The sequence below is a fragment of the Diospyros lotus genome, chromosome 6 (assembly GCF_014633365.1).
Source record: "Diospyros lotus cultivar Yz01 chromosome 6, ASM1463336v1, whole genome shotgun sequence".
Lineage (NCBI taxonomy): Eukaryota > Viridiplantae > Streptophyta > Magnoliopsida > Ericales > Ebenaceae > Diospyros > Diospyros lotus.
Window position 1 is genome coordinate 10406082 of NC_068343.1, and position 26032 is coordinate 10432113.

The window sequence follows — 26032 nt, forward strand, 5'->3', positions numbered from 1 at the left end:
CGTCAAGTACCAAAAATCTATGTTGAGTAGTCAAACACTCCCCCGGTATTACCTTACAATCCCTACAACTTAATCGATCCTCTTGTCTTATGAGGAGGTAATCAATTTGGGTGCTTGATGTGACATTTTTATATGTGATCAAGTATTCATCCCGGTTTTTAAACCTAGTATTGGTTATGATGAGTCCATATGCCATAGCAAAATCTAGAATAGACTTACCCTCCATGTAGGTCTCTATAGCCGTTTCCGTCTCTACCCACGTGACCATTTAAGTCACCTTCTATAATCACTTTCTCTCCTATTAGTATCATTAGTATCATTTGTATGAGTCCCTCAAGGTCCTCTCAGAATTTTGCTTTTATCTCCTCACCTAACCCTGCTTGTGGTGCATATGTATTAAAGATATTCATAGTCATTCTTCCTAGACCAACCTTCACCATAATAATCCTATCCCCTATTCTCTTTACATCCACTACTTCATCTACTAAGCTTTTATCCATAATAATCCCCACTCCATTTTTCGCTCGATCATTTCCTGTGTACCATATTTTATATCTAATTTCTGATAAAGTTTTTATTTTTTTCCTTACTCATCTTGTCTCTTGAAACAACATATCCAGCCTTTATTCCACTATGTGGGGTCGGTTACATGAATTCTAGACTTTCATATATTTCTGTCTTTTGTCATATCTTCATTTAGACCCATACACTTCATATCAAACTTTAATGTCTCTCTCAAAATCTTTTTGGGTTTGTCTCTGTCTCTTTTTTTTTTACCAATTGTTCCATTTCGTCAACTCTCTTTACAGGAGCATCTCTTGGTCTTCTTCTCACATGACCAAATCATCTTAATCTAGTCTCTCTCATCTTCTCCTAGATTGACACTACTTCTGCCTTATTATGAATAATCTCATTTTTTATTTTTTTTTCTCATCTCTTTAAGGCACATAATATTAATCGTTCTCCTAATCATCACATCTAACACTTCCACAACTTTGCATGTTAATGTTCTTATGTTCCATGACTCAATCCTTAATCTTTGGGTAAAATCGATTTCTCTTCCTCCCATCTTCTTCAACAATAGTGAACTTCCTCCTCTTTCTCTCTCCTCCCTTTCCCTCTCTCCCTCTCTTTAATAGTGAACCAACAAGCCCCATTGGCTTGATTGAAGAAAGAGGAGGAAACCATTGCCATCACAAGCCACTTCAATAGCCTCTATGACCATTGTTATTCTCACCATTGTTGACCACATTGAAGCAACCAAGAGAAATCTTCATGGTGAAGCCCCATAACAGTCAGGACCCAACGTTGTCGCAACCTAAATTCACCGAAGATGAGGCAACCCAACATTTCTCTCTCGTGTTGGAAAGAAATCTCTTGGTGTGTTGAGCATGGAGAAGAACCAAAGGAGGCTCACTAATCAAAGCTTGCTGCTTCACTACCATTAATATTTCTAGTTTGAACATCCTTCTTGTTGTTGTGAGTAGTGGAAGAAAACCCAACACCTTGCCACTACAAATCATTAGGGATAACAAAGTTGTACTTGTGTCACTGAAGAAGAAAATCTAAACCAACAAGCTTGACTTAATAATAGCAAAGCTTGTTATTTGGAACCCATTGCCTCGTTCCACTTCACTAAACTCAGTGAAGACTAAACCTCGCCCATAGGTATTGCTCCATCGGAAAACTGCCATTATCACAAAGAAAGTCACTACTATGAGGAGACCAATTGTTGAATAGAAAGACCGATTTCAGCTTTATTTCCTTTTGGGTTGTTGTTGCTAACGTTCCAAGAGATGGGTCACAATGTCCAACAATGGGGGTTCTCTGCAACTCCTATCGCTAGGGGTAGCACCCTTGAGCCATGGTGGTTGGTTCTCACTAATGCAATTTTTATATTATTTTATATATTTATATGGAGTAAATTGCACTTGACTTTCATTGAGATTTGATGTAATTGCAAAAATTAACCCTTAACATTTTGAAAATACCAGAGACCTCCCATGTCATTGAAAAATGGGGCAGAATGATTGTTTTACTCTTATTTCTCTCTCATTTCCTTCTCTTCTCTCTCCAAATAGTAATTACAAAAAATAATAAAAAAGGGTAAAATTCACAAACCACCATTGTGGTTTTAGAAATGTCACTGAGCTGCCATGAGGTTTATTAAACAACATATAATCCCTTGCTGTCAAAGAACAATGTTTTATCTTTTTTTAATTTCCTAAAATGTCCTCTCTCTACTCTCTTTCTCTCTTTAAATATTAAGAAAAACTAAAAAATTACACAATGGGTTTTGAAGGAACCCACTAGTGGAACACATGTTAGTGGGTTTTGATCTGGAACCTATCAACAAAGCAAACAGTGGGTTCAATGTGTGAGTGTGAGAGAGAGAGAGAGGGGGGGGAGCAAAGAACCACCCTTGATGGCTATTTTGCGAATTGTCGCCATCTTCTGTGACTTAGTCCTCGTCTCACTATTTCATCCCTGCCACCAATCTAAAGCTTTTGTTTGGGTTTTTATTTTGTCATTTTCGATCGAATCATTTGGGTTTCGATCGTAAACCATCTAGGTTTCCGATTGAAACCTAAATAGGAACAATCAGACAAAGAGAGAAGGAGAAGAGAATAGAGGAGAAAGAAATAGGAGTGGAAGGGAGTCAATTCGTAGGCCATTGTCGGACCGTCAGTGTTTATGGTAAATGAGAGAGAGATTAGGGAAAGGGATAGGAGAGAGAAAGAGAGAAGAATTAATTTAAATACAACGGCAAAATGGTTGTTTAGCTTCTATAATTGTGTTAGGGTTTTGTAAGGTTTGTTAATGGGTGTTGAATCAAAGCATCATTGCTTGGTGATGGGGTTTTGCAACATCGTCGCATTGAAGATCCCCATTGCCAGTTGTTGTGGTTGATGAATAGATAAGGGGGAAGAGAAAGAAGATGAGGGTATTTTGGTCATTTTTAAAAAGTTAATCATGCTTAAGTAACAATAAGGGTTTAGTGCGACAAAGTTTGTAAAGTTAAGGGAGGTCTATGTTATTTTCAGAACCTCATAGGTACTATTTGCATTTAGGCCAAACCTCAGGGATACCTAGTACATTTTTTCCATTTATATAATATATTTTTAGTTTATATATATATTCAAATCTATATTTATCTTTATATATTACTAATATATTATTTTTAGAATTTTAGTTTATACTTTACATATATTTAAATATTAAAATATATATTTATTTTATAGAAGTATATTAAGTTGTTTGTAAATATAATTTTTTAGAAAGTATATATTTGAAATATAATTTTTGCAATTTAGAAAATATATTTATAGAGAGAGAGAGAGTAGGGCAAAAATGGTCCATTTATTCCGTGGTTTAACAACAGAGATGGTCCTAGTCATTTGAAAAGAAACAGGTACAAACTATATTTTCTCTAAACCTCAAGGGTGCCAACTGTAATTTATCCTTTTTTGTGCTGAATAAAAGATTGGCTGAGTGAATCTGATGCTTCTTGACTCCAACAAAATTTATCTTCTGGTATAGGATGTCTAACTGAATGTTTACTTAATCTGCAATGAATTTGAATTGGTCATTCAACGAATTTGATCGAACTTTCAGGAAACCTATCTCCATTTCTTCTGCAGTGTCCTTGAACATAATGAAGATAAGCAACAGGATGCTCGTGCTTGCACAATTTTGCAATGAAAACGTGGTCTGTCTGTATGTTTGGCAAACTAATTATTGGACATACAAAAAACTTGCCTTAAGCTGTACTCTATAGCCTCATCTATTCTTGTTTGCCTGGTTTATAAGATAACCCATATGGGTAAATTACGTTATTAGTCCCTGAATTTTGCACTTCATAACAAATTGGTCGCTATACTTTAATTTTTATTACCATTCAATTCCTCTTTTTATTTTTTGTCAAATTCTGTTAACAAAAACTAATATGGTATACATTAATATAAACCTTAAAATCACTTGATTGTGGGGTTTATATTGATGTATACAATGTTAGTTTTGTTGACAGAATTTGATGAAATGTCAAAAGAGAGACTGAATTATAACAAAAATTAAGGTTTTAGTGGTTGTGATGATAAAAATTAAATACAGTGACTAGTTTATTATGAAGTGTAAAGTTCAGAAATTAGTAATATAATTTACCTAAGCCATGCCAACAGGATAGAACCTAATCATCTATTCTTCTCTTCTATTATATTAGCAAACACCATATTTGGTGTACTGAAGCCTTTTTTAATATCCCAAATTGCCCTTTATATATTTTGCTCAAAAAAAGAAAAAAACACAACTAAAAAAGCTATGACTTAAATTAGAACAAGAACAACTTTACCATCACACCAGGATCATTATCAATTAAAATTTACTTTAAGAAATAAAACCTAAATTACAAACTCCAAGTCGCAACCCCTTGATGGCGGTGAGCCTTCATTTAAAATCTTCTATTTGTTTTTACTTGCATGTGGATAGTATGGATCACCCCTCTAGGAGAAAGTTGACTGCATCTCCACTAATACACCACCATCTTGGATGTGTGTTTCCACCCTTTACATGAGGACAATGCCAAATTGATGGAGCAGTTGGTATTTCTATCATTCTTTCAGTAGGATCCTGGTGTGTCCTACCACTGTTTGATGGATTCTCAATTTGTGCTGTTCCATTATTTTGCTTTGATGTTTCACCTGATTGTTATAATTCCTTTGCTGTCATAATGGTTACAGACAATATTATTCTAGATTTCCAGTGCTTTAATGACCAGGTGATAGGCCCCAACAGGGATTTACTAGGAAAAAATGTGCGCTAAATATTGCAGGAAAGGTCACTGTCACTTCATAGGATTCAAGCCTTATGATCCCAATTTACGTAACATGCAGAAGGAACATCCAGTCCAACATCCTGCTCGACACATGGCAAATGTACAGAAGCAGTTGCTAAATGTTAATCATATTAGTGGTCTTTCTAGGTATGCAAGCAGGGCAATAGTGCTTTATTGGTCTTGCTGCTAATTTGGGACAGGAATTGACTTACATGAAACCTGGAAACCACTGCAGGACCAGTACTCATGATGGATTGCCTGCTGCTCGTCCAACTGGTCATGCAACTGTAAGTTGAAAAAGTTCCATTGTGTCATTATTACCCTTGATCTAACATCCATGCATAGTTTTATTTTACTATTATGAGCTGTTGTAATGTAACCTATTGCAATTGCAAGGACATGCATTCAGTAAACGTGAGCTAAAAGTAGACATGATTAACCTCCAGACTGTTCCATTGCTTCATTATCATCCTTGACTTACAATATTTATACATAGTTTTATTTTTACAATGTATGATGGCCCCATTCTTGTATAATCCTTTCCGAGGACATGCAGTGGTAAACATGGGCAAAGTAAAAACTATAATGGTTTAATTCATACATAGTTTTATTTGTTTGTATGTCTGGCAGAAACTTGTGTGTATTCCTTGTTTCTAACATACATTCTGATACTATTGTTGACAACACAATTGGCCTGACCTTTACCCATATTAATAACCTTGAATGGTTTGATAGAGAAGATATTTGTTTATTGAAATTCGTGTGGCTTCAATCTGATTAAAAATGCATTCATCAGATCTGCCAGCAGAGAATCAATCTTTGATTTTTTTGGTTCTCTTTCGTTTGTTTTTCTTCTATATTCCTGAGGGACTCCCCTTATATGCTGTATGGATATTTTATAAAATATTATTTTTGTTTTTCTTCCAATAATTATGTGGACTGCAGGTGTCTGTACAGGAACCGGCATCTGTAAATTGTTCAAGGTCGACATTGATTGATCAGATATGTGAAGAGAACATCCACTTGTTCATGAGGTAAACATCAAGCCATAACCTTACCAGTCTGGAACTACTCCGTTTCATGTTAAGCTTCACATGATGCTTCTTGGGATAGGCTTCATTAAATCTTGATATCTTTTTATCCTTATAGGCCCTTGCTTTTGGTGGAGAGAGAGTAGAATCTTATTGCACTTTCACATGATACTATCTAAACATTTCCTGTTATTGCATAGAAAATTTCCGTCTCCGGGTTTATTTGATCCCAACAAGTAGAATGTTATCAAGGAGACATGGTATGCACTTTTAGAATAACGGTGTTTTCAGTATGGATCATGCTACTTATACATCAAGGGCTACACCTTGGGCTACACACACGTGCACAAATGACTAAAATATCCCTTGCGCCTCATCGCCTCACCGCATTGGGTTTGGAGTATTTTAGTCATGCGCTTCGCCACCTTGGATGAGTTGTATTTTTGTCATTTTAACTATATTGTGTAGCTCAAGAAGTACAAATAGCATTTTTCTTTCAGTATACGAGATTCCCCCGTTTGCACGTGTTGGGGAAAGGTCATATTTTTATGTAGCCTTCCCTTGCTTTGTTTGCAAGGAGGCAAATTCCACAACTCAAACCTGTGACCTTCTGGTTCCAAACATGGGCAACCTTATATGATCTTGATATTACAGTTTGTAGAAGTTACTTGAGAGGAAAATAATTATGAAAGACTTTCTTTACTATTTTTTATATTTTTTAATTTATAAAAAGTACCTAAATTTTGCACGGCAATTTGCATATTTTTATGACAAGTTGCTACATAGGGGGGGTAGGACCTAAATAAAATTGTCAAACAACTTTTATTTAAAGCGCAAAGTAAAAATTATTACACGGCAAGAGAAAAAGGAAGAAAAATTAAGCTAGCACGGTATTTTCATTTTATCTATTATATTTATGCTGAGTTCTGAATTGAGCTAATGGTAGATGGAAATAATTATTTGATAAACTGAAATAGAATCTGATTGTGTTATTTAAAGAACATAGATTTCTACCTTACTAGTTAGTTCCATAGAAAAATTTTGGTAGTCTGAAACATTTTAATGTGTGGTTCACTAATGATATGGTAGTTTTTTTTTTTTTTTGGTTAAAGAATGATGTGGTAGTTTTATCTGTTCATTCTTTGCACAAAAATGTTTTTTTTTTTTCCTGGCAAACTGATTAAGATAAATGAGCTGTTGTCAGCTGCTTGAATATGGAACCATGCATTGGTTGCTAGTGAGAATTGTATATTTGCATGTTATGTTTTTCACAATGATAAGTGTTAAATTGTTCCAACGAAACTAAGAATGTGTCGAAGTGCGTGCTAGTATTGAGGATGAAATGTTCTTTGCAGAATAGACAAAAGGAATTATTAAACAATCTAAACCAGTACTCTTAATGTTTCCTTGTGAAGTGTTACCTTGACAACAAGTTGTTCCATATTCCAACCTTTTTGGTTGGAGATAGTCACGGCTATCTCTCATCGATTTTGGTTCAATTAAAGGGGAGGATGCAGCAGTTGGCTCAGACTTGAACACTACTCAGTTATTATGTTTGTCATTGCCCATCTTTCCTCCATCACTCCAAATATTTTGATGATTAATTAATGATACTTGGTCATTAAACTTGGTACTTTTCTCCAGTTGCTTGCCTGTTCGTCTATACTTAAATTTGGTCTGAATAAGCACTTATTTACAGGTGTGAGGAACAGATCCAAAAGGAGAAAGAATTGAAAGAAACAGTAAGTAAAACTGTCATTGAATTTTCCTCTATTTCTAATGATTCTAGCTTTTACCGCATTGCTTTTTCCACGTGTCAGTTACTAAATGGCTGCTGTTGAATTGAAAATAGGTTGAAACTTTAGAGAAACAGTTGGAACGAACCAAAAGGAAGTGTGCTCGGCTTTCTGCACACTTAGAAAGTAGGAGAACACAGAAAGAAATTCGACCAAAAGAAAATTTTTGACGAGCTCCACATTGACCCTGGAAGGTTCCCGAAACAAGGACCCAAGTGTAAAACTAGGAGAAGGGCAAGGTTTCCAAAGGAAGCAGAAGAAATGTGGAGACTATACCCAAGTGGGGTTGGGGGTGGGGATCTCTCTGTTGCGAATTGAATTTCTGCAAGGAAGGGAGATGGAAGGAAATCGGGAAGTAGAATGGAGGTTACTCTAGTTAAGTTTTAAGCACTGCTGGTTAACGTCTATGATGTAAAAATTTAGTTCACTTGTCAATGCATTTATAACAGTTGATAGGTGCAGCTACAACTCATAAACAGTGTAAACATACTTTATATTATTTTGTATATTAGTATATAGTTGTTTGTGTTAATACGTATTAGCTTCACTTTTACTAAATTTTTTATCTTTTTTAATATTTACACCAAGACTCTCATTTAGTTTTAATTATGAATAACCATTATACTCCATTTTTAAAATCTTTTTCTTTCCCAAAACCCGGCTAAAACCTGTTGTCTTATCAAATACGACTCACATGGTCTTTCACTACTGTTGTCATTGAAAGAGACCCACCAGTAATGTTGAGTGTGTGAATGAGCTTCAATTGCTCTCACTATTTGTCAATTTACGTGATAAGTATAAGTAATTATAAAATAATTTATAATTCAAACCAAATAGAAAGATGAACACCCCAATTGATATATTATTGGCATTGTTGGGAAAATCAGGCTATTTTTTTTCAAAATCATACAAATATATTTGACAAAAATTATTGAATATAATAACAAATAAAACACTAGAATATAATGAAGTTAAGCCAATTTAGCCTACATTCTTGTACGCTACTAAAAAGTAATACACTAATATTCAAATAGAGAAATACAAAGAGAGAAGAGAATACACAATTTTGTGGAATGATTTTACAAAGGGGGGAAAGGGTTCTTTTTTTTTACTAAAGGAGACCCTCTCAAATCCACTGCCAACCAATGCGGGATTATAAGAGGGAGCCACAAGGTCAATAAATCTCTGTTTTGGTGAAATTCTCACATTCCAACCAAAACTTTCAAGATTCTCTTCAATTAGTAGGGTTTTCAAATGCGCTTTAAAGCACTAATTTTAAATACTACAGATATTTAACAAGTTCAAACAATGTTTGAACTTAACCGTTGTCACAACCTTAATTATCATATCATTAGGATTTTCAGTGGTTTGGATATTCTGAACTTGTATCTCACATTTTTCTAAAATTTTCCATACAAAGTGATATCTTACGTCTATATGCTTCGTCCTTGCATGATAAATTTGGTTCTTTGTTAAGTGAATAGCATTCTGACTGTCACAATGTATCTTGATGTACTCTTAATCAACTCTCAATTCATCAAGCAACTCATAAAGCCAAATTACTTTTTTTACAGTCTCTGTAACTGCCATGTACTCTGCTTCTATTGTAAATAGAGCAATTATAAACTGTAAGGTAGACTTCCAACTGACCAGTGCCTTTGCTAAAGTGAACACATAATTAATCGTAGATCGACGTTTATCCATATCACCAACATAGTTAGAATCAAAATAACCAACTATGTATTTATCAACTTTCTTATCCCGCTATAACATTAGGCCAATATCTACATTGTTCAAAATATACCATAGAATCTATTTCATAGCTTGTTAATGTTCCTTTTTAAAATCATGCATATACCTGCTCACAACTCTAACTACCTATGAAATATCGGGCCTTGTACACACCATATATAACATACATCAAGTTACCAACAATATTTGCATACGAAACTGTTGACATATACTCCCGTTCTGCAACACTCTTCAGAGATAAAGATGCATTAATCTTGAAATGATGAACTAACGGGATACTTACATGTTTTGACTTTTCATTCGTGCAAAAACATTATAGTATTTTCTTCATATATGTTTTTTGAGTCAAACAAAGTCTTTTTGTTTTCCTGTCTCAAATTATCTCTATGCTGAGAATCTTCTTGGGTTCACCCAAATATTTCATTTTGAACTCCTTATCCAGTTGAGTCTTCAATTTTTTAATTTCTTCACTATTCTTTAAAGCTATCAGCATATCATCAACATACAGGAAAAGATAGATGAAAGATCCATCTTGTAACTTGCGCAAATACGCATAGTAATCATATTTGCTTCTTGTGTACCTCTACCCCAACATAAACTTGTCAAATCACCTATATCACTATCTCGAAAATTGCTTCAATACATACAACAATTTGTTTAGTTTACAAACCCAATTTTCTTTACTAGTAATCTTGAATCCTTCTAGCTAAGTCGTATAGATTTCCTCTTCCAAATCACTATGTAGAAATGCGATTTTCACATCTATCTAAACTAATTCCAAATCCAATTGCGCTACCAAAACCAACAAAATTCTAATGGATGATGTTTCACAATTGGAGAAAAAACTTCATTGTAATTAATGCCTTTTGTGTGAGTGTAGTCTTTAGCCACTAACATTGCCTTGTAGCAGACATCATTCTTGTCAGAAAATCCTTTATTCTTTGTATATACTCATTTACATCCAATTGTCTTCTTTCCCTTCGGTAAGCTGGCTAGCCTCCATATCTCATTTTTCTAAAGGGACTGCATTCCTTCATTCATGGCTTTCCTCCACTTTTCATTTTTTGAACTTTAAACAATTTCATTACAAGTGGCAGGAATGTCATCATTTACAATTGGAGATGCATAGACCACCATATCAACAAAATGAGCAGTTTTTTGAATATCCCGTCGTGGCTTTCCTATTGCAATTGATTCATGTTGCTGTGGAGGTTCTTGGGTTGAAACCTCTTCTTCATCTGACGACTCATTTACCGTAGGAATGTCTCCATCTGATTCATCATTCACTACTGGGTTAATGATTCTTCTATCAAACTTCACCTATTTTGGAGTATTCTCCACCTGTTGTGAAGCTTCATCAATCTGCTACACAACTTCATTTGTTACCTTATTCAACATGGTAGATTCATCAAAGGTAACATCCCCTATTAAATATTATCTTCTTCGATTCTAAACACCAAAGCCAGTATCCTTTTACCCTAGAAGTGATCCCCATGAACAATGTTTTCTTTGCTCTTAGATCCAACTTGGATTCCTTAACATGGTAGTATGCAGTGAAACCAAACACATGTAAAGAATTATAATCATTAACAAGTTTTCTAGACCATACCTTAAAAGGTGTTTTTTCACAAATAGCAACCGATGGTAATAAATTAATAAGGTGACTCGCATATGCCACAACCTCAACCCAAAATTATATGTCTGACCCAATATTGGACAACATACATCGAACTTTCTCCAGTAATGTTCGGTTCATGCGTTCTATCACCCCATTCTGTTGTGGTGTATCTCTGACTGTGAAGTGTCAAACAATACCTTCATCTCAGCAAACTTTATCAAGTAGATCATTTCTATACTCATAGCCATTATTTGTTCTGAGTCTGTTTGATCATTCTGTCAGTCTGAGTTTCCACCATGTTTTTCTATTTAAGAAAATATCTCAACACTTCATCATTTTTCTTCAAAGTATACACCCATACTCTCCGGGAATAATCATCAACAAATGTAACATAGTAATATTTGCCTCTCATAGATGTTGTCTTGGATGGTCCCCACACATCTAAGTGAATATAATCTAGAATACCTTTGGTATCACGGATTGCAATGTCAAATTTCACTTTGGTCTATTTCTCCTTAACACAGTGCTCACAAAAGTCTAATTTGCAAGTCTTGACACCTTCCTACAATCCTTACTTGGCTAAAATTTACAAGGACTTTTCACCTGTATGTCCCAAATGCATATGTCATAGTTTAGTTGCTTTTGTATCCTTGTTATCATTAGAAGCTACTAATGTTGTTGTCCCAATAATTACATTTCCTTGATCAGTGCCGGTCTTGAATTTTTCAGGGCTCAGGGCAAAAGTAAAAATTAGGCCCCCATATATATATATTTAAACTTAGTGATGAACTCACTCTTATTTTTCAACCAAATTCTAAGCTGTTCAAATTAACTAAAAATTTAACATTCAAGCCAAATAAATTGTATCGATTCAAACTTCAATATATTAAAATTCAGAATAAAAAGTTACAATATATAAACAAGTTAAATACTTATAACAATTTAATAAGTTCTTTTTCATCTACCAAAATAAATTCCTTTTCATCCAACAAAAAAAAAAAAATCTCTACATGCTGAATAGCTGAAGCAAAACAACATCAATATATTTGGAATCCCTTTGCATCCTTAGCGTTAGTAACCAGTAAAACAAAAATTTCTTTACATCCTCAATAGTCAAAGCAAACTTCAATAGCCTACTTGAATCTCTTTGTATCCTTAGCAACTAGTAAAACAAAAATGTATTTTCTTCCTCAATAGCCAAAGCAAATAACAACAGCCTATTTGAAATCCCTTTGCATCCTTAGCAACAGACAAACTATTATCACCATTTACAAGATAAGGTGAAAAACAACAAAATCACAACTAAAAAAGTGTTATTTAAATGATTTTCTTCTTGCATTTTGAGAAGCAAAATCCTCAATGATACTTTCAAATTCAAGCTTTTCTAACATCTCATTTTCAATGAATAATATTGCTAGCCCATTTAGCCTTTCTTTTGACATGGTAGATCTCAAGTAAGATTTCAATAATTTTAATTTAGAAAAGCTTCTTTCTATAGATACTACAGTCATAGGTACAGTCAATGGTATTCTATAGACAATCAAAACATTTGGAAAACAATCCATATCTTTTACAAACACTACAATTTCAAGTGTTGTGTTTACTGTTGATGGTAAAAGATATTGCAGCACATGTAACTCTGAAAACAAATCACTTGCATCAACATCAAGAGACTCACCATTTCTTAAAATAGTTTCAAGCTTCACACAACAATTTTTCAATTCCTTATCACCCAATGAAATTAACTTCTTTGAATTAAACAAGAATCCAGAAATACCATCATATGTTTGCATTTGTTCAAATCTATTCAGATAAAATAATTGACTCTAAATGATTTTTCAATTGATTGTACTGTCTTATCATTGGTATTCCCATCAAATTGTTTCTTTCTATGACTTCGACATTTTTTAGAAAATTCAGGTTCAATTCCCATATCACAAGCAATAGTTTTAGCTTCAATCATAGCAGATGCAAATCCATTTTCTCTATAATTCTCAAAAAAAGAAATTAGCCCATCCAAATTTTTTAAAGTAACATCAATGCACGTATCTTTAGATTGTAACTTTTTGTTTACTAAGTTAATTTTCAAAAAAATATCATACCAAATAACCATGCCTAATAAAAACTCAAAATTTTCCAGTTCATGTGTTGCTAAACTTTCAGCTTCACTTTTTGCTTTAACATCTTCACTAGTTTATGCTACTTTAAATAAAGCTTCTTTTATTTGAGCAGTTTGGGATCTTATTGCTTTAACACTCTCTACACGACTTTCCCAATGTGTAGTTGACAATGTTTTGAGAGTTAAACCATCTACATGATCTTGTAAAATCTTCTAACGCTTTGTAGAATTAGCAAAAACACAATAAATGCGTTGAACTACCCCAAAAAAAGATTTCGCTTTCACACAACAGTTTGCCATGTCACATAGTGTTAAATTAAAAGAGTAACAACCATATAGCATGAACAAAGCTCTAGGATTTATTTCAAGTAATTTTCTTTGTACATCTTGATGTTTTCCTTTAATATTAGAGTCATTATCATAACCATGTCCTCTAACATCATTAATTTTAAGACCAAGGGACTCTAGGACAAATTGCAATTCATTAAAAAGTCATAATCCTGATGTATCTTTCACAATTAAAAACTCTAAAAAGTACTCTTTTATTTTCATTGGACTCATTGACACGTCCACACACCGTATTATCAAACGCATTTGTTTCTTGTGATTTGAATCAAGAGTGCAATCAAGTATCACTGAAAAATATTTTGCTTGTTTGATTTTCTCAATGATTGCACTTCTGACTTTTGAAGCCAACAAAGCTATCAGCTCATTTTGAATCTTATGGCTTAGATAGTGATAGTGAATCTCGTCGTTTTGAATTCATCGAAAATGTTCTCATATTATTGGATCAAATTCTGCAACCATTTCCAATATACCTAAAAAATTACCATTATTTTCTTCATAAATTCTCTCTTTTGTTCCACGGAATGCAATATTATTTTTAGCAAGACATTTGACAACATAAATTATTCTTACCAAAATATGTTTCCAATGTTCCTTCTTTCTCCTAATTTGTTCTTGTATGTCTTTATCAATTGTTTATTTTTTTTTTCAATTTGTGATGTAATTCAATCCAAGAACTCATGTTAGTTATGTATTCAATGTTGTTTTCATATTGTTTAAGCTTCTCACTAAGATGTTTTCAATCTCTAAGTCTTTCGTTTGCTAATTGACTTCTATAACACATTGTCTTAAGCAACTTACAGTAAAAACAAAATATCTTATTCAATTCCTTTGAGTATACTAGCCATTTTCTGTCATAAGTCTATCCATTTGGTAACTTTCTCATGTAATAAGTCGAGGAAAAAATGTCTAAAGTTTTCATCCCTGGGAAATTTGATATTATTATCTCTTGCAAGACCTTTTTCCACAAGTAAAGCTCTCATTTTTTCATCTAGATTATCACAAATTCTAGGATAAAAAATGTTTAAAGGAAAATTTGGTTCTACACCCTCAAGTTCAGTGTCTTCATTATTACAAAGATGATCAAAATCTTCATTCTCAACATGTTCATCTTCACCTAAATCACCTACCTGCGCATTAAAATCATTCTCAGTTCCTACCAATTTTTCTACATGATTTTGTTGTTCAGATTCATTGACTAAATCATTATCAATTTCTACAAATTCTTCAACATGATTTTGCTACTCAGATTCATTGACTAAATCTTCAATTGAGTTATCATTTATCAAGTGAACTATTTGTTTTGTTTTGTTTTGAAAAAATTTATCTAGAGCTCCCTTTTAAGATTGAGTTAATTCTTCTCTCTGTCTTCTTCTTTTCTTTTTTTTTAACTTCTAGATGGGTGTTTCTTACCGAGCATTGTTACTTGAAAATAGAAACAATATAAGAAAAGTCAATGTAATTTTAATACTTTAAAGAATAAACAATAAACAAAGAACAACATAACCTGGAATTTGAGAAAGCCCCTTTGAGAAATCCCCCTCCATAGAAAGTTCACAAGCATCAGCTTAGAATCTTAGATGAGGATTCAAAACTCTGTAGAAGAAGAGGAAGAAAAAGAAGAAGAAGCAAAAGTGACCTGGATGAGTGGTTGACGAACGGGATGACTAAAGATATCAAATGACAAAAATATCCTCATCTTGAAAATTTGAAATTGTCACCTCGCCCAGTAGTGTGCTAGGCAGACTTTAAGTCAACTGTGTAACGCCCCGCTTTCCCAGGACAATTCCGGGACAATAATTTTTTCTTTCAAACACTAAAGCTAAACCACATCATTCCTTGAATCCGTTACAAAATTCCCATACATTAATCTCGAAAGAGAATCATCAAATGCGGAAGCAAAGATCGAAACCTGATATCTTAACATTAATCATAAATAAATTCTTACATTTTCAACATTTCTCAAAACGTTTAGAATTCAAAGTAGCAGAACTTAAATACATAAGGTACATAACATATATTTCATTCTTCATACACTCTGCTAAGTGCCATTTCATGCCTCATTTATCCTCGAATCTGCTATAATCTTCATCTGGAACGTTTGAATATTTCAGGGGCAAAAACCCAGATTAGATGATGAACCATCTAAGTAAGGGTACATAATGCTATGTCATGTGTGTATGCAATGTCTTACCTCATAGGTGTCAACTGCACCCCTCATGCTACCTACCATCTTTGGCGGCCACCTCTTTCGAAGTCAGGGTGTATGGGTGCACCCTTGGTAAAGCAGCGGTGCCAGTTCATACTCCCTACAGCCTCAAATGCGTGTGATCAATGATATCGACGTATATTTATGCATTTCATAGTCATGTCATGTATGCAGTCTACGTGATGGATACATATCAGAGCATGTCAATATGATGAAAACATTCATGAGGATCAGGTTTCTTAAACATAAATCACTTACAACCAAACATTTTCGTAAAACTAACTTTAATTGGGAAGTACCACTTACCTTCTCAAGCTTATCTAGCTACCTCGATATTCGTGTCTTGTCTCGTGCATCGCTCGATTTGCGTGCCAACCTCAAAATTCGACAAGTCACTTCAACTTATTTCTCAAAGCATCATAATCACCATAATTATTTAAATAAACATTAAAACCTATTTTTCCATAATTTCTGGCATTTTCTATCATTTTTTCTCTATTTCTTCCTATTTTCCCTTAATAAATCCAGATTAAATATTTCTAAAATATTTTCTCAAATATTTCACTAAGACAATTCATAAAATAATATTCCTAAATTTTTGAAATTTTTTAAGAAATTTTACTTACCTTAACTTAGCATCTCTAGCTTCCTCGGTATACGTGTCATATTCTTGAAATGCGTGCCGGAATCATTTTCTCGCCCAAAATCTCTGAAAATTTACTAACTCCCCAAATCCTATTTTTCAGGATTTTTCTAGCATTTTTTTTTATTTCCTTTTTTCCTTTTTTTTTCTTCTTCTTCTCTTCTCCTCCTTCTTCTTCCTCAGCAACTGACGCGCGAACCAGCCTTCGCCCAGCCATCGCACCGCCTGCTGCCGTCGCGTGCTGCCGCCTTCCTCGCTGCTCGCTGGCGCCTCCACCGGCCACTGCACTTGCCTCTAGCATCGCTCGCGCAACATCGTCGGCCGCCACTGCCTTGCGCCCAGCTCAGTGAGCTCGCAGCCATGGCTGTCATAGCCGCGGGTTTGCCTCTTCTGACCGCCTCTCAGCCTTCATTGCCGTCGCCGGTCGCCCCCTGCTCCACTGCAAACAACCACAGCCTCCGCGGCCACCGATTGGCCTCCTGCGCGCAGCCGCCCAATTGCTACCATAGAAGCTCCGCGGCTGCCATGGCTGTTTCTGCCCAGCTCTCTCTCTCTCTCCCTCTCCCTCTCCCTCTCCCTCTCCCTCTCCCTTGCTTTGATGCTCTCGGCCGCCCTCAAGCTCTCTCCCCATGCTTTTCCTCTTGGCCAAACATCTCTGCCTATTTATAGGCAGGCATTGACGAACGTATATACATATATATATAAATATATATATATATGAATTACACCTTAAATCTTGCTGACAAAATCTCTCATTCTTGCGCAAATCTCAGCCGATTTTGCAAAGGCATGGCTAGAATGTATGGAGTTGCAGGGCGTGGAGATGGATTTGCAGGGAATGGGATGATTTGCAGAGATATGGACACCCACCAAGTGCACAGCTTCGCACATGCCTATATATTAATATATAATTACATATAACATAATAAAATTACATATTTAACTCCTAATTTATATCTATTTCACGTGAACAATTCTTTAATCACAATCATATCCTCGAACATCAAATTAATTACGATACCGAAAATGCAAAAATTAATAACTTCAAGTTACTCGATAATGCCTATTTCGCCCAAGTGCCATTATCAGGACTATCGTTTCATCCTGAAATCACTGAAGGGTTGCTCGTTACGCAAAACCGGAGCCCCGCTAGGGTTCCGTTGATTTTTCAGAAGCCTCCTACAACGATTCAGTTTTTTAGCCTAAATGGCAGCTGTATTTTAGCTGTACCAAAAATCGTTCCCGATCTGATTTCTTTTGATACCATAAATCCTATCTCGAAACGCTCATCGAAATCATATCATTTTCCTTAGACAATTTCACCTTGAGGCACTCCCTACAGCCGATTTGGTACTTATAACTACTATTAAACGAATTTTTCAGTATTCTAAACTTATTAAAATTACGTGGCAACCTTATCTAAACATGGGGTATTACAAACTAAAGTCCGCCCAGCACTACTGGGCGTTCTTCTTCTTGAGGAGCAGAACAGATTAGATTGTTGGTCTTTTTTTTTAAAATATTAAATCAGTTAATAGTTATAACAATCTAATATAATACTTACTAAAAACAAAAATTTTGGGCCCCCTGAATAATAAGCCTAGGGCGATCGCATTGACTGCCCTTGTTCAGGGCTGGGCCTGACCTTGATAGTAATACAAGTCTTTATTCTTTAGAATATCTTTTATCAATACAAGTGCACCCGAGATCACCTCTATAACTCCATTTTCTGTAGTTACTTTAAGTCCCTTGGATTCTAAAGTTCCCACAGAAATGAGATTCTTTGTTAAAGTTGGCACATATCTCACATCTGTCAGTATTCTGGTTGATCAATCATGATTCCTCAAATGGATTGTGCTAATTCTGGTTGTTTCACAAGGTGTGTCACTTGCTGTGTAAACAACCCCTATCAAGTTCTTGAAAGTCAAAGAACCAATAGAGACACATGATGGCTGCAACCCAAATCCAAACGCTAAGCACCAAAATAGCTTGTCGAAGATGTAAGTGTTAGTGTTGGTGTCATAATACTAGATTTAGATGACATCTGAAAATTGTAATTATAGGACTAATGATATAATACTTGCAAATATAATAAAATATGATTTCATATTTTAAGGTCATATATTCATTTATACATTTCCAATCAATTATATGAATAAGTACTTAAATTTCCTAATGATAGTCTTATTCTTAAGTGTTAAGAATATGTGACAAAGACTTTCGAATTAAGAATTTCTTAAAAATATTCTCAGTTCTTAAATTTCTCAGAAGAGGGCTATGATTAATTAATTATGGATTGACATATAAATTATTATCTTTGATTAGTATGAGATACTAATGATAAAGGATGGTAAGTCGCATGTCATAATCGATGAGATGGATACAATAAACATGTGAGTAGGTATTAGTTGAACCTATACTGAATGTAACACATGTGATAGATCACATGACTGAGAAGATCTATGATCTGTTACTGGTTTCGATTGTGTTACTAGCCGTTAGACCATAAGCAACACAATTGTTTTGTATGTTGGTGCCAATGATTTTTCATTGTTAAGAACCATCCAGTTACTGGATGGGAGATGCATTGTGTGGTTCCTATGCAGTGACGTATGGAAGAAAGTGATTACTTGTAATACCCCGAGAGCCCAGAAGATGATAGTATATATCGAGAATAAGTAAGAACGAAACAACACCAGCTGGATATCTTTTGGGCTGAATGTTGGCAAAGAACTCCCAAGTTAAGCGTGCTTAACCTGGGGTAATCCAAGGATGGGTGACCCCCTAGGAAGTTCGTGTAGGCCCATCAGGATAAGTTGTTCCGGTCCTTTCTATCTCTCGATGCGGGATGTTATAGGTGGTATCAGAGCCGGCCCTTGGAGAAGGCGGTCCAATGAGGGCAAGGAGTGGCGCCGGGGTGCGAGGCCTGATCAAAGAGCGGCTCCTGACAGGCTTCTAGGATGATAGCCTCCAAATGGGAGAAGGTCTGGGACCAGTTGTAAGGTCGCATGACGAGGACGTCATGTGCTCAAGGAGGGATAATGTAATACCCCGAGAGCCTAGAGGAGGATAGTATATATCGAGGATAAGTAATGAACGAAACAACACTAGCTGAATATCTTTTGGGCTGAATGTTGACAAAGAACTCTCAAGTTAAGCGTGCTTGACCTGGGGTAATCCAAGGATGGGTGACTCTATGGGAAGTTCGTGTAGGCCTATCAGGGTAAGTTGTTCCGGTCATTTCTATCGCTCAATGTGGGATGTTATATTACTAATGAGATTCATCAACCTTTGGCATGAGGTGAACATCTATGTGATCAATAGTGGTTATGGTTACACATGATTGTAAATGTGTTTCTAATGTCGGAAGGTGTTCCAATGTATCATCTCGATCATGCCACATTAGATCTTGGGATAACTATCAAGTTAGTGAGTTTGATCAATCCATGACTCTTACTTGATTATAATGTTAATCGATGGAAAGATTATAGTACATGTGAATCGGAAGTCCAAATAAGTTCTTAACAAATATGACTTTAGTACTGGTAGGATCACCCTAACATGATACTAGTTGTCACTCGGGTCTGCCTTTAGTTTTTAACTTTGGGTGATCATTCTTCAGTGGTCTTTCTCTCGACAAAAGACACACTCATCTTTGTTTGGTCTGAATCTCGAACTCGATCTCCCTCTCATTCTTTCTTTTGGCATTGCGAACGACCTCTTATAATCAATGCTTCTATTGAGCCATGCGTTGCTTCTTTCTTATCTTTCTTTCTCAACTCATAGCTATACAAAGCAATATTAACTTCACTAAGAAACATCTGAACCTTCATGTGAAGCACAGTAGTTTGAAGAAATTCAAACTCTTCAAGAAGGGATTCCAACAACATCAAAGCTAAATTTTCATCTTTGAATGTTTCATTCAAGTTCATCAAATCAGTTACTAATTGGTCAAAGGTAGTGATATGATAATTTATCATGGTACTAAGATCATAAGTAAAGAGGAATAGTCTTCTTTTCATGTAGAGCTTATTCTGATCATTTTTTTTTTTTTTCAAAAACTTTTCCTCTAATAACCTCCATAATGTACTTGCAGAAGTTTCATTAAAAAATGCATACTTCTGCTCTTTGGACATGCATGATAGAATTGTACCATATGCAATCGATTGATGGTTTTCCATTATTTTTCTTTAATATCAACTGGTTTCTTTTTCTCAATGGCAATATCTAGACCTTGCTAAAAGAAAGCGTCTAGAACCTCGTATTGCCACATACCAAAATGGCTCGAACCGTCAAACACCTCCACTACAATTCTTGTATTTGCCAAAGTGTATAAGGAAGAAACTTTCAATGTGGATGGTTCTGAACTCCTTTCGTCTGCCTTTTCTACCATTTTTTTTGTCTTCTATATTCAATAGTTATCAAAGCGAAATATTAATAATTAATAAGTTTTTTTCTGATGTGGAAGATCAAATACAGTTGGAATCACAAAGTATACTAAGAAAAGCTTGGCAAAAATGATATTTTATAATATGGAAGATTAGACACAACTGTAATCACAAAACATACTAAGAAACTTTGTTTCTTATACCAATTGTTGGGAAAATTGGGCTATTTTTTCTAAAATCATACAAATATACCCAACAAAAACTATTGAATATAGCAACAAATAAAACATCAAAATATAACGAGATTCAACCAATCTAGCTTATATCCTCAAACACCATCAAAAAATACTTCACTAATATCCAAATAGAGAAATACAAAGAGATAGAAGATAATACACAATTTTGTGGGATGATTTTACAAATGGGGAAAAAGGTTCATTTTATATTGAAAGGAGACCCTCCCAAACTCACTATCAACCGATGTGCGATTATGGAAAAGAGCCACAAAGTCAACAGGCCTAATAGATATGGCGATCTTTAACAATAAAATGTTCTTGATATGCAAAACGTTCAGACTCAATATCTTAATTATTAAAAATTATTGTTTTAGATTCTTACTATGATGGAACATTAGTGCGTGCATGAGCACACTTATTTTTGTGAGCTAATGCTATGTTAATGAGACACATCAAATTATGCTTAATATATAAATATCACATTTGGTCTCTTAAAAATAATAATAAAAAAAAATTGATATTTGATCTATTGATAATTAAAAATTTTGACATTTGGTTATTGATATAAAAAAAAATTAAATTAAATAAAAAATCTAAATTTCATAAAAGACTTAAAATTCTTATAAAAAAAAAAAATAAAAAAACTTAAATTTCATAAAAAGACCTAGAAATTTTATCAAAGAGACTTAAAAATATTCAAAAAAAATTGATAAAGTTTATTTTGTCACTTCTTGTTTAAGATCTCATTTGACAGTTTGTGAAAAAATATTTATGGATCCGATGAAATTTTTGTTACTTTTCATTTGAACTCCTGTTATCATAATTTTCATTAGGATTTTTAATGATTTCTTTTTATTTTAGGTCTTTTATGAAAATTTAAAATCTTTTTATGAAAATTTTATTTTTTTTATTAAATTTAGGTATTTTTATGTGTTTTTATGAAGTTTTAAGTCTTATTTTTTTAATTTTTTTAAAGTATTTTTATAAAATTTATGATTTTTAAAAAAATTGATCATTTTTCCAAATCAAATGTTAAATTTTTTAATTTTTAAGAGACCAAATATCATATTTATATATTAAATATAATTTAATGTGTTTCACTAACGTAGAGTCTTATGTGACAAAATAATAGTTTCTTTTATTCTCAGTCACAATAAGTATTTAAATCAATAATTTTTAATATTTGAGATGCAAAACATTGATGTTCTGTATATCATAGACTAAATTTTATATTTTTTAATTATTGAAGGATCATTTATCTTAAAATAAACTTATATTACTATTACAATAAATCTTTTTATTTATGTAAAATTTATCAACAAAACTAAATAACATGCCAACTTTCAATTGCCATTAAAATAAGTCTTCATTTGAAACTTCCTCAATACTTTATTTTGAATATAAACAAAACAGATAATCAATTTTATTTTATACAAACATAGGAAGAGAAAATGAGAGTTAGCTCCTCAATAGTGTGTGTTGAAGTTGTATATGTTTTTTTTAAAAAATAAAAAATATGATACATGATACATTTATTGTGTGATAAAAATGCTTATTTGATTTAGACTACGGTATACTAGATCAATTCAATTTAATTATTTTTATATTTAATAATTAGACACTATTTTTAAAATGTTATGAAAAAATTAAAAGTAAAATAAAAACTTTCAAATATTTTCTATCACTAATGATCTTTTTTTTTTTTTTTTGTTAACGTATCATTATGAGTGCCCCTATTGCTCGACCCCACGATTTCAATAGGAGAGATAAATTATGGAATTCATTAGGCAGGTTTCGACCTTTAGCATAATCGTAAATGTGAGAGTGACAAGTATTTTTTATTTTTTAAAATCACTCATTGTCTGCTGAGTTATATTTTAATCAAGATTCAAACACGAAAACTGAAAACTCGAAAACTAATAACCCAACGTATTCTTTCTTTGCCAGATAATCTAAGCTGTAGGGCACTAATGAGCCTTTTTCAGTTTGGTCTTGGGGCTGCACGCACAATTAACAATTCAAGGCCCATTCATCCCAGCCCGGAAACTTTTACCACCTCTGTGTTACTGAGTTGCAGTGACTACTCAACTACTCTCTCTCTCTCTCTCTCTCTCGGAGTTGGCGAAGACGAAGACGACAGGGGCAAGGTAAGATGAGGAAGAGAGATTTGGCGATTCTCATGCTCTGCGCTTTCGCAATTTTCTTCTCTCTTCAGGTTCGTGCAATTTTCTTCAGTCTATGACTGTTAATCAAGTATTCTCATGCCCATTTTACTGTTATTCCCTAATCTCATCAAATCGGAACATGAATAAACCCTATGAATTCTGAATTCTCCTCGAGTGAATAAGTTATCTCCTACCAACTACATGTGTCTGATTGGGTTTGTTTGTATTGGTTCTGTCTCTAAATGTGTATGGAACGTATGTCGATGCGGATCCCACAATCGCTAGCATGAAGGTGATTTTTCGTTCAGAGAGGCGTGGTTCCATCTCTCCGAGGAATACCCAATTAAGTACGAGGCCGAGCGTCTTCCCCCGCCAATTGTTGCTGATCTTAACGGAGATGGAAAGAAAGAGGTTCTCGTGGCCACTCATGACGCTAAAATTCAGGTCATGATTAAAATCAACCTCACCTGTTTTCTTGTAGCTTTGTTTTGCTGGAGTTCTCGGTATTCTTTTATTTTATTTTTCTGCTGATTTGATATAAAATTATATGGAAATGTTTGTAATATGCAACAAGGATTATGCAAAATGCTTCTTACCTTGTCTGGAAACTCTTTATATGTTATATCCTCTCCCTTTGATAAACACTAAATTTCATGAGAATATACGTATGCCTCGTTATGTTTCCTTATTTCCACTTGATCTATAAACTCATTAGGTTCAGTTTTTATCTTGATCTGTTTTATATCTCATGACAATTCTGTTTCACCTGCGCATATTCTATAGGGAGAAGCAACATTTGCTGGACATTTTGGACTTGTGGGACTATTAATATTTTGTGTGTCAGCAATGGTTAAGAGAATTTATTGATTTTCATATTTTGGATTAATTACACGCATGGATGTATATAGGCAGCAACACCATTATGCCTCTTCTTCTTCTTTGTCTTGTTTACATTAGGTCGCTTGTGCATCTGATTTATTTAGGTGGCTTCCTGGTTGATGCCTCCTAGAAATCCTTAACAATAAAAAAGCTATTTGCCAACACGTGTGCCTTTGATTATTTTTTTTTCCATATCCTAGAGTTGCTTTGTCTTCCTCATGCCAAAGTCCTACTTGCATTAGCATTCATGCTATATCGATATTGGGCCAGTTGTCATTTTTCTAACTGTTTGCTAGACATCTATCTAGGTTCTGGAGCCCCATGATAGGCGGGTGGATGAAGGTTTTAGTGAGGCACGTGTTCTTGCAGAGGTGTCCCTGTTGCCTGACAAGGTCCGGATTGCATCTGGAAGACGGGCTGTGGCAATGGCCACAGGAGTTATAGATCGGACTTATAAGCATGGAGAAGTACAGAAGCAGGTTCTAGTTGTTGTTACATCTGACTGGACTGTAATGTGTTTTGATCACAACCTCAAAAAGTTATGGGAGACAAATCGTCAGGTGTGTGTCATTGGCATTTCACTGTATGTTCTAACATAGTGAATAAAATTATGATGTCTTGTAATCTATCTAAACATTCAGTGTATTTGTATTCATTTTTGCAGGAGGATTTTCCACATAATGCTCACCATAGGGAGATAGCTATTTCAATAAGTAATTATACCCTAAAGCATGGAGATTCTGGATTAGTAATTGTCGGTGGAAGGATGGAAATGCATCCCCACGTATGTTCTGCCTCCCTTTGATTTGCTATATATTATAAATCACTTGTTGTCTCTTCACTAGTTCTGCTCTTCCTTCTTTGAAGCATACCTTGACTTATATTCTTTTTAAACCACGGAGGTTTTGATTGGTTACCATGCTTCAGTTGTGCATTTGTATTGTGTGCTTTGGCTACCTCTGCAGTAGTGAACAAAAAGAAAAAAATAAAAAGGAAAGAATAATTGAAATTTGATGGAGTAGACTTGACAAATTACACTGCATTTCTTAACTTGAACAAAGATAAGGCTTAAATTTGAGTAATCTGCTTGTTGTATGTTTGCATTGAGTGTAGCCTAGAAGAAATCAGTGGAGTCCGATTATATTCAAGCGGCAGAATTAGTTAAGTTAGGTTGTGTCTAAACGGTAGCATATATATGAGGGGTATAATAGGTATTGTGTTGTCTTTTATATTTCTTGTATTGTCCGCCCAAAATGTCTATAAATAGAAGGCAAGGGCAGTCACTTGGGTATCATTCATTCTATTGTAACGAGTGCTGTAATTGAGAGGAAAGCCTTGAGTTCAAGATAGTCTTTGTAATCTCATAAGCGACTGCACTCATGTGAGGGATTTTTGTACTGATTTTTTCAAAGTTCTTAGTGGATTGCTCTCGGGATCAAGAGGTTGGATGTAGGATTATCATTTGATAATCTGAACCAGGATAAATGACTGTCTTCTTGTGGTTTGTGCATCTCTTTCATCGTCATTTGATTTCTGTTTATATTCCTATTTTCTGTTTCTGTATTTTGGAATTCAAATCGTGTGCGTGTGTGACTGGAATTGGCCAAGATTGAGTGCATTCCAGTGCTCCCAATTCAACACTGCTTTAGCACCTAGCTCAGTGGTCATGGTCCCCATACGTCACAACACTGCTTCTTGTTCAAATAATGGTGAATTACTTTTATTACTCCTTTTTCATGATCAATTTCTTACTTGTTATATCAATTTAATCGAGAATTGTGTTCCATTGAGTTGGTAGACTCCATGCCGTCAAAAAATACCATGATGCATTGCCTGTTAATCCTTAAAAGTTTGAAAGTACCATCAAGAAGCTCTGGAACAACTCTTTCTTCCGATTAAGTTAAATAGAAGCTCTGATTATCCAAAAGGAAAGTAAAATAGAATCTCTGAAAGAATATTTTATCTTAAAATGAAAGATCAGATTGTTGGTGTGTTGACAAACATCTGGATCAGAGAAGCC

General features: G+C 34.4%; 2 protein-coding genes across 2 annotated transcripts in view; both read left to right on the plus strand.

Annotated features, from left to right (window-relative positions):
* Nucleotides 1-8196, plus strand: part of LOC127804104 (protein MICRORCHIDIA 1-like) — an 86650-nt gene extending 78454 nt beyond the window's left edge. Inside the window, exons 16-20 of the mRNA XM_052340836.1 lie at nucleotides 4829-4978; nucleotides 5067-5118; nucleotides 5777-5865; nucleotides 7562-7604; nucleotides 7715-8196. Of these exons, the coding sequence (XP_052196796.1) occupies nucleotides 4829-4978; nucleotides 5067-5118; nucleotides 5777-5865; nucleotides 7562-7604; nucleotides 7715-7828 (448 nt within the window). The 3' untranslated portion in view covers nucleotides 7829-8196. The remainder of the gene's footprint in view (nucleotides 1-4828; nucleotides 4979-5066; nucleotides 5119-5776; nucleotides 5866-7561; nucleotides 7605-7714) is intronic.
* Nucleotides 8197-23015: 14819 nt separating this feature from the next.
* LOC127803879 (uncharacterized) overlaps nucleotides 23016-26032 on the plus strand; it is a 38550-nt gene continuing 35533 nt past the window's right edge. The window contains exons 1-4 of the mRNA XM_052340472.1: nucleotides 23016-23183; nucleotides 23419-23577; nucleotides 24321-24572; nucleotides 24677-24796. Coding sequence (XP_052196432.1) covers nucleotides 23121-23183; nucleotides 23419-23577; nucleotides 24321-24572; nucleotides 24677-24796 — 594 coding nt within the window. The 5' untranslated portion in view covers nucleotides 23016-23120. The remainder of the gene's footprint in view (nucleotides 23184-23418; nucleotides 23578-24320; nucleotides 24573-24676; nucleotides 24797-26032) is intronic.